Below are 12863 nucleotides of genomic sequence, written 5' to 3' on the forward strand. Positions count from 1 at the left end.
ATTTCTAGGAATTATGAATAATCCGATGTTCAGATCGTACCTTTCATTTTATACCATATATTTTTTTATTAAAATCAAGTCAAATTTCATTAATATCCGTCGTTACATCTTATGAACTGTTTGAAATGGTCAGTAGTCGATGTTATTTGAATGCAGGCATTATGTCTGATAATTGAATGTGTGCCAAAATTTTAAGAATGACAGCCAAACTAATACGAGCTTTGTATAACAAAAAAAGATATTTTGAAAATCAAAATCCAAAATATTTTAGGCATGGAAAGATATACACATTTTACGGTAAGAATCATATTTTTATATACTGACGTACCAAATAATGTTATTAGATTTCAAGAACATTTTAGATAATGAGTGTGTGAATGTATCAAATAATCGGAATCGGATGTAAAATAACAAACAAAAACAAGATTCGTACAGGGAATTGTATTTATGTACATACAGTGTGATTGAAGTTTCATTATCCTAAGCTGTAGACGTAATAAATATTGGCTCAACTGTATAGTTAGCAAACAAGATGAATAATGTGGACATTCACAGAAGAAGTCTGGCTATCTTTGTTCCAACATAAATAAATCACGTGATAATGAGTCCATTCCAGTGAACAAGTCAGAAATGAAAACTGCAAACTAATGGATATGTATATTTTCTTAGGGAAATTTGTGTACCTATTAGGTAGTCCGGGTAAATCACATATTACGAAAAGGATACCATTTTTTATATAACCGATAATTGTATTTATGTATGTGAGTCAATGTAGACAAGGCTGAAAGATGAGTAAAACCCGCCGTAATACAAACGTTTGAAGCATTGAGTACAATGTTGTAGAATTCTTCGAATTTTTTTATCCCTACGTGTCAGCACTAACTGTTTTGCTTTATTTTCATTCATCATAGCAATTTCAACTAGTGAATTAATTTTCCATAATTATGCTTTATTTAGATTGGGGATCCACATGAATGAGCGTTCTTTCGAGCGTTTGACGTAGATGGATTGTGCGACGCTCCTGCTTATGACCTTAAGAAGAGGTGGTCTCTCGTCTGACAGTCCGCAAATCTGTAATTAGCAAACAACATTGACCTTGCTCTTGTGGTGGCAATGGCGCGCCACAATCACCGTTGGCGCATGGTTCAATGACTACGTTTTCGCTCGTGCCGGCCGCTACGCCTCAACTGGACAGTTATCATCGGAAGGTGATTGAGCTATGTTCCTGTTTTGGCAATTTTCGGATGATTGCAAGCACTATCTACTGGTGGAATTGTTTTTAATTATTTCGCACAGTCTTATCAATAACATTTGTATTCTTAAACATACGATGGTTTTCTTAAAAGTATTTGGAGTAAAACTTAACACTTATGATTTCTTATTTTTACAGTTTCTTAAAAGCATTTTGCAGTATTTCAAACTCTCCGTGGATGTTGCGCATCAGGTTGGAAATCTGCGGTTTGGAGTCGAGAATTTCCACACTCTGCGTGTACGCATTGTAGCGGACGCCGAACGGACGCGGGATGGTGTTGGCATACACAACCATTTTTTGCACGGCATCGTCGAAGCTGCTGGCCACGAAGTACACCGGTTGGTACTCAGTGATTGGGTACTTTTGCTCGCCCGTGGCCGGTGGGTCGAACTCACGGAGTTCAGGTTTGTCCGATAAGCAGTACTGCAGCTCGCCGAACGAGGACAGCAGACCGGCACCGTAGGCTTTGAGCTCACCGTTCTGGCGGCACAGTCCAAATTCAACAGTAAACCAGAAGCACTGTAAAAATACGAATATAATTGTTTAAACTTAGTCTCATTTCTGATGAGTAATAACGAAATATAACAATGATTTGGAAAGATTATTTTAGATATGAAATTTGAGACACGCGTAAAAGTTTATTTTACGATAAATCGCGCACTTGACACTCACCGTAGCCAACTTCTCGACATATTCATCAGGAGCGCCGAGCGAAGCCAATCCGATCTCCTGCGAGAACTGCGCAAATGATGGATCGGCAAACAAAGGAGCATGACCCAGCAGCTCGTGGCACACGTCTGGCTCAGGGGTGTACAGCGGTTTACTGGGGTGGCGGATGTATTGGGTCGAGTGGAAGACACGGAATGCCAAACCCGCGAGGAAGTCACGGGAAGACAGCAGACCCGCAACAGGACGTAGCGTAAAACCGGTACAATCCTTCAGGAAGTTGGACACGTCTTCCAGCTGAGGAATGTTGTCCTCTCTATAGCCGCAGTTCTCAATCAACAGAGGGAAGACGTGATTGTGCTCTCGGCAAGCGTGGGTTGGGTAGAGTTTGGTCAAGTTCTGGAACACCACCTTCCAAGTGTTGGTCTCCTCCTCACTGTAGTCGACATGCGGCAATGGCTGACCGTGCTTATAGTTGAATGCAATATCGGCAAAGTACTTGCGCCGAGCACGGTACTTCTCATCGGTAAAACCAGGATGATCCGAATCCAGTTCAGCACCGTAGGACAAAATTTGGTTGGCAAACCGGTCCAAATCACGAATACGCCGCGGGAACCATGGCACGGTGGCTATTGAATACACAAAATTACACTTTTCGAAAATCTGGCACAACAAGAACTCAAAACACTTACCTTCGTTATCCTTATAATCACGCGAAATGATGTTGAAGTAGTCGCTCTTCTCCCGCACAGCCTCGATGGCTGCGCTAAGGTTTTGGCTTTTGCTGTCACATTCGACCATGAACTCGTACCCGGGTCCACGGGTCGAGGATCGGGATTCAATGTGCAGCAGGTTCACTCGATGCTCGTCGAAGATCTTCAGCATTTTTGCCAAAGCACCGGCTTCCTCCTGCACCGGCGAGAAGATGATGCTGACATTCTTCGCTTCGGCCGATTCGTGTCCTTCCATAATGTAGGATCCGCCCTCCTTCAGGGTTGGCTATTTGTACAAGTTGAAATCAAGGAAAACAAAGAGACACTTTATTTACTGTACTTCCGCGTGTTCCGTGCGATCTATCCAAGGCGATCAATGAGACAGAACTGATTTGGAGTCATTCTTCAAGTAGTAGATTTATATGATCCCTCCCCGTTGCAGTGGGGTGACTGTTGCTTGAAGGGGTTTTCAACAAAGCAGAGCCGGAAAAAAACGTCGCAATTAAATGTGATTGACGTGTTCGGTTCGGCTGAGGTTGGGGGCTCGTGCTTGCTCCTTTTCGATCAGCTATTGCTACCGCTATGGCATAAATACCCAGTAACGAGTCGTTGACTTACATACTCTCATTGACTAGCGAGTAGAAGTGGCTACGGATAGTAGCAACAGAATAAATGCGGATCACTGCGCTTTTGATTAGGGGTGTGATAATGATGAAATTCCGTTCGCGATTGCCGGATTCATGATGGGAAGTTTTTTGGTTTGTTTGTGCTCAATAAAATGATTTTTTTTCCTATGTGTGCATAAACGTATTGTGCAATCACTCATTTTATTACAAGATTCTTGAACGGAAAACATATAAATCGCTTGATTGTCTAGCACTGCAGGCATTAGAATTTGATGAGTGAGTAACGAATGTGCTTACTCTTTCTAGTCTAATACGCCTTGTTTATTAGAAACTGAAAAAATGTAGATTTTGAAAGTTTGGATCGTAATATGAACATTTAATGATGAAACGAATGTGGAAGGTTACTTAGAAAATAAAAACAAATTTATTTCTTTTATTTCTGTGAAGATTACAACATGGTGGAATTAAATGGAATGGTATTAACCCTTCCGTTACCAACCCCCCTTATGAAAAAGAAAATAAAAGTCTTTTTAACTGTAACTTTTTTGTTTTTCAAATTTTTGTTTCGCAACTTTCACCAGAAGAAGCAGAATTCATTCAAGTTTTCGGAGTTTTATGGATTTGCAGAATTGGTCATTTGGTTCCGGAGTTATTCCGGATTTAAAATGGGTGTTAGCTTTTGGGCATTTCTCAGAACGCATACTTCGGAAATGATTATTTTAGATATTTGGATTGGAAAAAACGCAAAAAACTATGTCAAATTTGGTCAGGAATTTGATCGGTCCAAAATATGGTCTGTGTTTGAAATTCCGGTCTTTCCGTCGGAACCTGTAACGGGGTCACTTTATGGAAATTAGCGAAAACACTTTACGGAAATATGCATTATTTTTGTTGCCAACTCAAAATATATTTTTTGAGCAAAACAATCCGAGGGAGACATAATTGTTACTATGGGATCAGAAGTTATGGCCAAAATACTATTTTCAATGCGCAAAACACGCTAAAAAACACTCAATCATATTTTTTAGTTTTTTTTGCACGAGAAAGGCAGCAACACCGCTAGGTGGATTAAACAGGTTTTTTTTTCAAATATTTGTATCGGCATAATCGCTGTAACAGGGTATCGCGATGACATCGCACTTCAACCAAAATATTGCTGCGCTGAAAATTTGTATAATTACCGGGATGTCTTGCTACATCGGGATAGTAATAGTACACCATCCAGTACACAATCTGCTGATATTAGGGATCAATCTCAACAACTCTAGTGCCAAGAGCTTTTAAATCCAATCACGGGAACACGGACGAATTCTGCAGTGGAAAATACGCAGTATTTGGGCGAATCAAAATGAACTCACTCAGCTTTTGTTCAAAAACCAATCCATCGCATTATGTTTGCAGGAACTAATGGCAGATAATGTTAATAATTGTTTGAAAGGGCGATATTCATGGAAACTAGCATATCGTAGTGTACATACTGGAAAATGAGCGGCCGGTCTAGGAATACTGAAAGAAGTACCTCTCAGATTTATCGATACCAGCGAAGAAATTCCTACATGCGTGTGGAGTTTGAGTAAGTTACCATCAGCATGTCAATCGGTTAGCAGCAGGTCATGATTCGGCTTCTTCTTGTCTGATCTCCCTGGCGTGCACACGCACCGACAGAGAGCTGCTGTCATCGCATTTCCCTCCAGCCATTTAGAGCTTCGCATTTTGGCGATCCTGCCAGTTTGTTTTTTGTTCGAAAGAGTCGTTTGGTCGAAACACATTCGGCCGAAAGCCATTTGGCTAGGCCGAACAAACCATTGGGCCGAAGCCCATCTGGCCGAGTGTCATTTGGCCGAAAGGGTCATCCGGCTGAATAGATCATTTGCCCGAATAGGACATTTGCCGAATAGGACATTGGACCGAATAGGACATTTGGCCGAATAGGAATTTGACATTTGGCCGAATAGGACATCTAGACGAATAGGACAGTTGGCAGAATAGGACATTTGCCCAAATAGGACATTTTCCCGAATAGAACATTTGGCAGAATAAGACATTTGGCCGAATAGGACATTTAGCCGAATAGGTCATTTGGCCGAACAGGACATTTGGCCGAATAGATCATTTGGCCGAATAGTAATCTGGCTGAATAGGACATCTGGCCGAATAGTAGGGGAAGCTGGTCGGTTGTCGGCATCCTTTTGGCTCATGACTTTTGTCCAATTGAACAAAGTGGTGATATTTGCATACCAATGGAAGCCCATAGTCATAAGCTAATAACTGGTGAAAAAATTGATTTATTTTATCTCGCAGAAAATTAAAAAGAAATACTTTCATTAGGTGTTGATTTTATGCCGTTTATAAAAAGGTGATCGGTTGTCGGCACCCCCAAAAAGCATTAAAAACGGAAAAAATATGAACTGTTGGGGTTATGGCTGAAAATGTCAAGATTTACTATGTAAACGACAATGAAACTAATTACCCAGCAAACCAGCAGTCGTATAAGGATGTCAAATTGAAATTATATAAATATCCAGATGGAGTTAGAATCATATAGAATGCAATATAAAGTTAATTTAAATTGTATATGATACGAATTTGTGATTTTATTATGATCTTCATGACGAAATTATATATGAGTTTATTGGATGTCAAGATGAATTTATTTAACTTCTTACAGAAATAAAGTTATATATGAGGTTATTTCGAATCATTTTAAATCATATCATTAACTTCAAACATATCAACTAGAATGGTGTATTCTTTTTTTTTTAATTCTTTATTAAAGTGTAATGGTGTATTCTACGATCGGTATGTTTTTCGTTGAAAAGAAATTGCCATGTTGATATATGAAAAACTTATTCAAAGCACAGTAATGTGCGCGGAGTTGTTCCACGCTAAAAACCAATAATCCTTGCGAGTTTGGGAACCAATAAGAAAAAAGTCAATCCATCTACCAGAGCTGCGGCAACACACATGAGCTGGAAACAGCTTTCATAGTGATGGGCGATATGCAAAGGCGCGTGATCGGGTGGTGGCCGATCAATGAAAGAATGTGCAGGTTGAGGATCAAAGGCCGGTTCTTCAACTTCAGCATAATCAACGTCCATAGCCCACACTCCGGAAGCACTGATGATGATAAGGACACATTCTACGCGCAGCTGGAACGTGAGTACGACGTCAAAATCATCATAGGAGATTTGAACGCTCAGGTTGGCCAAGAGGAGGAGTTTAGACCGACTATTGGAAAGTTCAGCGCTCACCGGCTGATGAACGAAAACGGCCTACGACTAATTGATTTCGCCGCCTCCAAGAATATGGCCATTCGTAGCACCTACTTCCAACACATCTTCCCGTATCGGTACACCTGGAGATCACCACTGCAGACAGAATCACAAATCGACAAATCGACGACGTTCTGATTGATGGACGGCACTTCTCCGACATTATCGACGTCAGGACATATCGTGGCGCTAACATCGACTCTGACCACTATCTGGTGATGGTTAAACTGCGCCCAAAACTATCCGTCATCAACAATGTTCGGTACCGACGACCGCCGCGGTACGACCTAGAGCGACTGAAGCAACCTGATGTCGCCACTGCATACGCGCAGCATCTCGAGACAGCGTTGCCGGAAGAGGGTGAGCTCGATGGGGCCCCTCTTGAGGACTGCTGGAGTACAGTTAAAGCAGCCATTAACGACGCAGCGGAGAACAACGTCGGGTATATGGGTCGAAGTCGACGGAACGATTGGTTCGACGAAGAGTGCAGACAGATTCTGGAGGAGAAGGACGCAGCGCGGGCGGTCGCGCTGCAGCAAGGTACCCGGCAGAACGTGGAACGTTATAGACGGAAGCGGAGACAGCATATCCGCCTTTTCAGGAGAAGAAACGCCGCCTGGAAGAAGCGGAGTGCGAGGAGATGGAACAGCTGTGCCGTTCTCAAGATACACGCAAGTTCTATCAGAAGCTCAACGCATCCCGCAAAGGCTTCGTGCAGCGAGCCGAAATGTGCCGGGATAAGGATGGGAGCATCTTGACGGACGAACGTGTGGTGATCGAAAGGTGGAAGCAGCACTACGAGGAACATCTGAATGGCGCTGAGAGTACAGGCAGTGAAAGTCAAGGCAGCGGAGGAGATGACTACGTCAGTTCAGCGGACGATGGAAGCCAACCAGCCCCCACCTTAAGGGAAGTTAAGGATGCCATTCAACAGCTAAAGACCAATAAAGCAGCTGGTAAGGATGGTATCGGAGCTGAGCTCATCAAGATGGGCCCGGAAAAGCTGGCCACTTGCCTGCACAAACTGATAGTCAGAATCTGGGAAACCGAACAGCTACCGGAGGAGTGGAAGGAAGGGGTTATATGCCCCATCTACAAGAAAGGCGACAAACTGGAGTGTGAGAACTTTCGAGTGATCACCATCCTTAATGCCGCCTACAAAGTGATATCCCAGATCATCTTCCGTCGCCTGTCACCATTAGTGAACGAGTTCATGGGAAGTTATCAAGCCGGCTTCGTTGACGGCCGCTCGACAACGGACCAGATCTTTACTGTACGGCAAATCCTTCAAAAATGCCGTGAATACCAGGTCCCAACGCACCATCTGTTCGTTGATTTCAAGGCGGCATACGACAGTATAGACCGCGTAGCGCTATGGAAAATTATGGACGAGAACAGCTTCCCTGGGAAGCTTACCAGACTGATCAAAGCAACGGTGGATGGTGTGCAAAACTGTGTGAAGATTTCGGGCGAACACTCCAGTTCGTTCGAATCGCGCCGGGGACTAAGACAAGGTGATGGACTTTCGTGCCTGTTGTTCAACATTGTGCTAGAAGGTGTCATGCGGAGAGCCGGGTGTAACAGCCGGGGTACGATTTTCAACAGATCCAGTCAATTTATTTGCTTCGCGGATGACATGGACATTGTCGGCCGAACATTTGCAAAGGTGGCAGAACTGTACACTAGAGATGGGCAAAACAGCTCATTGCAGTGAGCGGATCTGATCCGTTCAGCTCATTGAAAAGAGTCAGCTCCTTGGATCAGCTCTTCAGTTCTTTAATGCTACATATATTAAAACATAATTATTAATCCGTCTAAGACGAATTAAGTACTGTCCATTTAATTCCACTAGTTAATTTTCGTTATCTTTGCACGTGCAAAGATAACGAAAATTAACTAGTGGAATTAAATGGACAGTACTTAATTCGTCTTAGACGGTTTAATACATTCCACTAAAAGAGCTTAATATATTTTTCTGATAATTATTAATATTATTATTTTAATTATTGTTCAAAAATTTGAGAAATTTATGTCATTCTTTAATTTATTCATTCATTCATCATTCATCTATTTACCTCACTTTGAAATTTTTAAAATGTTATGCTACAGTGAGGTAATAACTTCTATTGAAAAACCGACAATTTTAAACTAATAACATTTATTACGCTTTTTCTGACCGTCTAGTTTTGAAGTCTAGGAGTTCATTTAGAACCATCACATTTATTTCTATACAAAAACTAACTCAACATTATTTTCTATTCATAATTCTAAGTTACATTTTGTTGATAACGTTTCTCAAATCGTTAATTTGAATAATTCAGTCCTTAATCTCTGATATGTATATGAACCATATCACGTGTCATAAGTTTCTCTTCATACTGGGTGCAGTAAATCAATACCTTGTTTGCGCGCGCTTCTAACCCTTCTAACCATGCGTAGTGGACATTTTCATACAAGCAAGCCCATGCATCTATATTGGTTCCCGAAATGCGAGAGAACTAAAAACAAGAGAGTAAAAAAATACAGAGCACGGTGCTACAAACAAACCGAGTGCACATGTAGCAGTATGCGGGCGGGAAAACCCGTCGCAAGTAAAAGATCCGCTCCGTGCAAGACACAGCTCCCAGTTCGGTTCGTTTGAACCACACGGTTTGCTCGCTAGAATCGGTCGCGCTGATCCGGATCGAGATCCGTGTCGCACGGATCTGAGCTGGTGGCGCAGCTCTCGCTTCCATCCCACAGCAATTCCGAGCTGGACTGGACGACGACATGAGCGGAACTGAGAGTTGTTCGGATCTTCGGATCTTTTGCTTGGTACGGTTCGTTCGCTACCGCACTACTAGGTATCTTTTGTGCGTCCGTTCGTAGCGCCGAGTATGTGGGTATGGGTTAAGAAATAGACGGCAAGCTAGATTATTTTTGCTTCTTATTCCTCTCTGCGGCATAGAAATGATTTCTGTTGCTTGGCTTGATGGTGCTTGAGGTGCAAATAATAAACTATCAGCACGTGCGCGGTACTGGACTGGAATGCTCATACAAGCTCGCTTGTGTTGTGTACCGCGAGCGTGGTATTTTCGTTTGTACTGTACAAAATACAACAGCGCGCGTACTCGAATGCGTACGCTCGAGGGAGTTTCTCCAGGCGCGTGTTTGACAATGATTTCATCAATTTAAAGTGAGCTGCTGAGCTGGGCTTCTTTAAAAAAGATCCATGGCTCATCAGCTCAATGTAAGGAAGCGAATCTTTGGAACAGCTCCTGAGCGGAGCGCCCATCTCTACTGTACACCCGCCTGAAACGTGAAGCAACAAAAGTTGGACTGGTGGTGAATGCGTCAAAGACAAAGTACATGCTTGTGGGCGGAACCGAGCGCGACAGGGCCCGCCTGGGAAGCAGTGTTACGATAGACGGGGATACCTTCGAGGTGGTCGAGGAATTCGTCTACCTCGGATCCTTGCTAACGGCTGACAACAACGTTAGTCGTGAAATACGAAGGCGCATCATCTGTGGAAGTCGGGCCTACTACAGGCTCCAGAAGAAACTGCGGTCGAAAAAGATTCGCCACCGCACCAAATGTGTCATGTACAAGACGCTAATAAGACCGGTTGTCCTCTACGGACATGAAACATGGACAATGCTCGAGGAGGACTTGCAAGCACTCGGAGTATTCGAGAGACGGGTGCTTAGGACCATCTTTGGCGGTGTGCAAGAAGACGGTGTTTGGCGGCGAAGAATGAACCATGAGCTCGCCCAACTCTACGGCGAACCCAGTATCCAGAAGGTAGCTAAAGCCGGAAGGGTACGATGGGCAGGACATGTTGCAAGAATGCCGGACAGCAACCCTGCAAAGATGGTGTTCGCTTCCGATCCGGCAGGTACGAGACGGCGTGGAGCGCAGCGAGCGAGATGGGCAGACCAGGTGCAGAACGACTTGGCGAGCGTGGGGCGTATCCGAGGATGGAGAGATGCGGCCTCGAACCGTGTATTGTGGCGTCAAATTGTTGATTCAGTGTTATCTGTTTAGATGTTAACTAAATAAATGATTCAACAAAAAAATATTCAACAAATTTTGGTCAGTCCTTTAAGAGAAATCGCATTTGTGTAATAATAACACACACTATAAAATGATGATGCGTGACAGTACCATATTGATGTATGAAGTCACCATCCTAGTATCACGGTTGTGGTATTGGTAGTAGTCTGGCTATCTCAATGTATCACAGTTTTTTATTGATCCCAAAACAGGTACTCAGGGATATTTACCATTGGCCATGGCATTTGCAGTGTGGCCAATTTCCAGAGATTTAAAAGAATAATTAGATTCTAAAATTACAAAGATATATTTATGTATCGATCAACCGTTTTTGGAATCATAATCGTATCAATCACAAAGAGAGATCCTCTTGGGAACATCATGGTTGTCGTGATATGACCACTGTCTTTTAGTGGAGTGAATCGTTTGCAGATAAATCATCATCACCATGCCAATTTTGTTGCTATAGCAGACATTCTAACTGTCACTATTCGAGAAAAATATATTAGGCTTTTAGTGGAATGTATTAAACCGTCTAAGACGAATTAAGTACTGTCCATTTAATTCCACCAGTTAATTTTCGTTATCTTTGCAGATACGTATTTCGACCACAACTGTGTGGTTGTCTTCAGTGTCTTGTACTTGACTCGACTTAGTCGACAAGTCGAGTCAAGTACAAGACACTGAAGACGACCACACAGTTGTGGTCGAAATACGTATCTGCAAAGATAACGAAAATTAACTGGTGGAATTAAATGGACAGTACTTAATTCGTCTTAGACGGTTTACTATTCGAGAACCAAAATACTTGCCTTGCCAACATTATTTAATTTCCGCACGACGTCCACCGCAACTTAGCGGGTGCTGATGAAACCAAATTCCCAGCACCAGGTACCAGCCGATCTCTCGCAATACATTTTCAGAACGCGGTGGACGACGGAGGTCCTTCGTAGCTTAGTAGGGAAAGCACCTGTCATGCGAACTGGGGTCGTGGGATCAAACCCCACCGAAGGGGCGGTTACCCTCCAATACCTTTTCCGAACTAAATCTGTCACATGTTGTACATATGCATAATCAAGTTTCAGACATAGTTATTAATTTCCACACCGGGTGGCTTAATATCCAGCATATAGGCAATTAACTTTGAATGTACTTAAATATGTTATTTTGATCATTTAAAATTAGTCCTAAATAGGGGAAAATACCTATTCTTGGCAGTCTAAGACATTCGCCAAATTGAATGGTAAAAATAATTAATAATTACACTAAAACACAGGTAAAGCTTAACTGGTATACATTTGTATGCTCTTTCTTTGATGATTGGTGTTCACCAAATATAACAGCTTTTACCACAAACTCAGTAAATTTATTATAAAGTAACAGGTCAACGTTTCTTCTATTGGCATAGAAATTTCTATTATCAGCAATGGATTTGCTCCCTTTAGCAACTAAACATGGAAGTGAAAAACTGGTAATGTATTGGTGCCAAATGCTGGTTGTTTATATCCTCCAGTAGTAAAATTCATTCATATTAATCGGCCGCACGCTCATCTCGCTTCACTCAATTTTGCAACAAACTTTATTGTTTATCAAAACTGGCTTAACACAAAACATTAATTTTTAGCCTTGGCATAAATTTTATGTCATGTACACAGATAGGAAAAAGCATTTAAACACATTGTAAAACAAATTTAACCCTTATGAAGCCAACAAAAATCTGACGTGAATGGCAGATAGGGTACCCGTGTACCCAAATATTGATATTTTCATTACTTTTACCATTTTCAACCTATTTGAGTAATGTTTGCCATTTAGGAGAAGGGAACTTAAATGCTTTTTGTCCGCTGCCAAGATTTACATCTTTTGTCTTTTGTAATGCCTTAGAGTCGCGTAAGCAAAAGTCTATCAACCTGTTTCAGATATACAACTTGCTCTTTGCGGTCCTTACATGATATGTTTGTTTCATAAAAAAAATCATGGTGGTTGTGTACAAGACACGACCGCTTGACGTAAACTACGTGAAACCAAATCCATACACATAAGAATGAATATTTGTCTGTCTGCCCTTATAGACTAGGAAACGGCATGAACATTTGTATGTAGAGGTTTCTGCGAACGATGAAGATTCTTATGATGATATTAGACCCCTCCTCTTCTGGAAGAGGGACTCTCATACAAATGAAGTACACATTTCTGCTTTAATCGAAAATTAATCTAAAAAATTGAATCCAAAATATGCAAATTTCGAATACTTAACGTCTTTTAAATAATGTAAAAAATATATATTTAATCAATTTTAGGT

The 12863-nt window shown here is 41.9% G+C and overlaps 1 protein-coding gene across 2 annotated transcripts in view; it reads right to left on the reverse strand.

Annotated features, from left to right (window-relative positions):
- Positions 1-1262: 1262 nt before the first annotated feature.
- LOC134217621 (protein henna) overlaps positions 1263-12863 on the reverse strand; it is a 78536-nt gene continuing 66935 nt past the window's right edge. For both annotated transcript variants that reach the window (XM_062696422.1, XM_062696423.1), the window contains exons 2-4: positions 2611-2917; positions 1925-2547; positions 1263-1771 (exon numbers count right to left, since the gene is read on the reverse strand). In XM_062696422.1, coding sequence (XP_062552406.1) covers positions 1385-1771; positions 1925-2547; positions 2611-2917 — 1317 coding nt within the window. In that variant the 3' untranslated portion in view covers positions 1263-1384. The remainder of the gene's footprint in view (positions 1772-1924; positions 2548-2610; positions 2918-12863) is intronic.

Source organism: Armigeres subalbatus, chromosome 2 (assembly GCF_024139115.2).
Source record: "Armigeres subalbatus isolate Guangzhou_Male chromosome 2, GZ_Asu_2, whole genome shotgun sequence".
In the NCBI taxonomy this organism is placed as follows: domain Eukaryota; kingdom Metazoa; phylum Arthropoda; class Insecta; order Diptera; family Culicidae; genus Armigeres; species Armigeres subalbatus.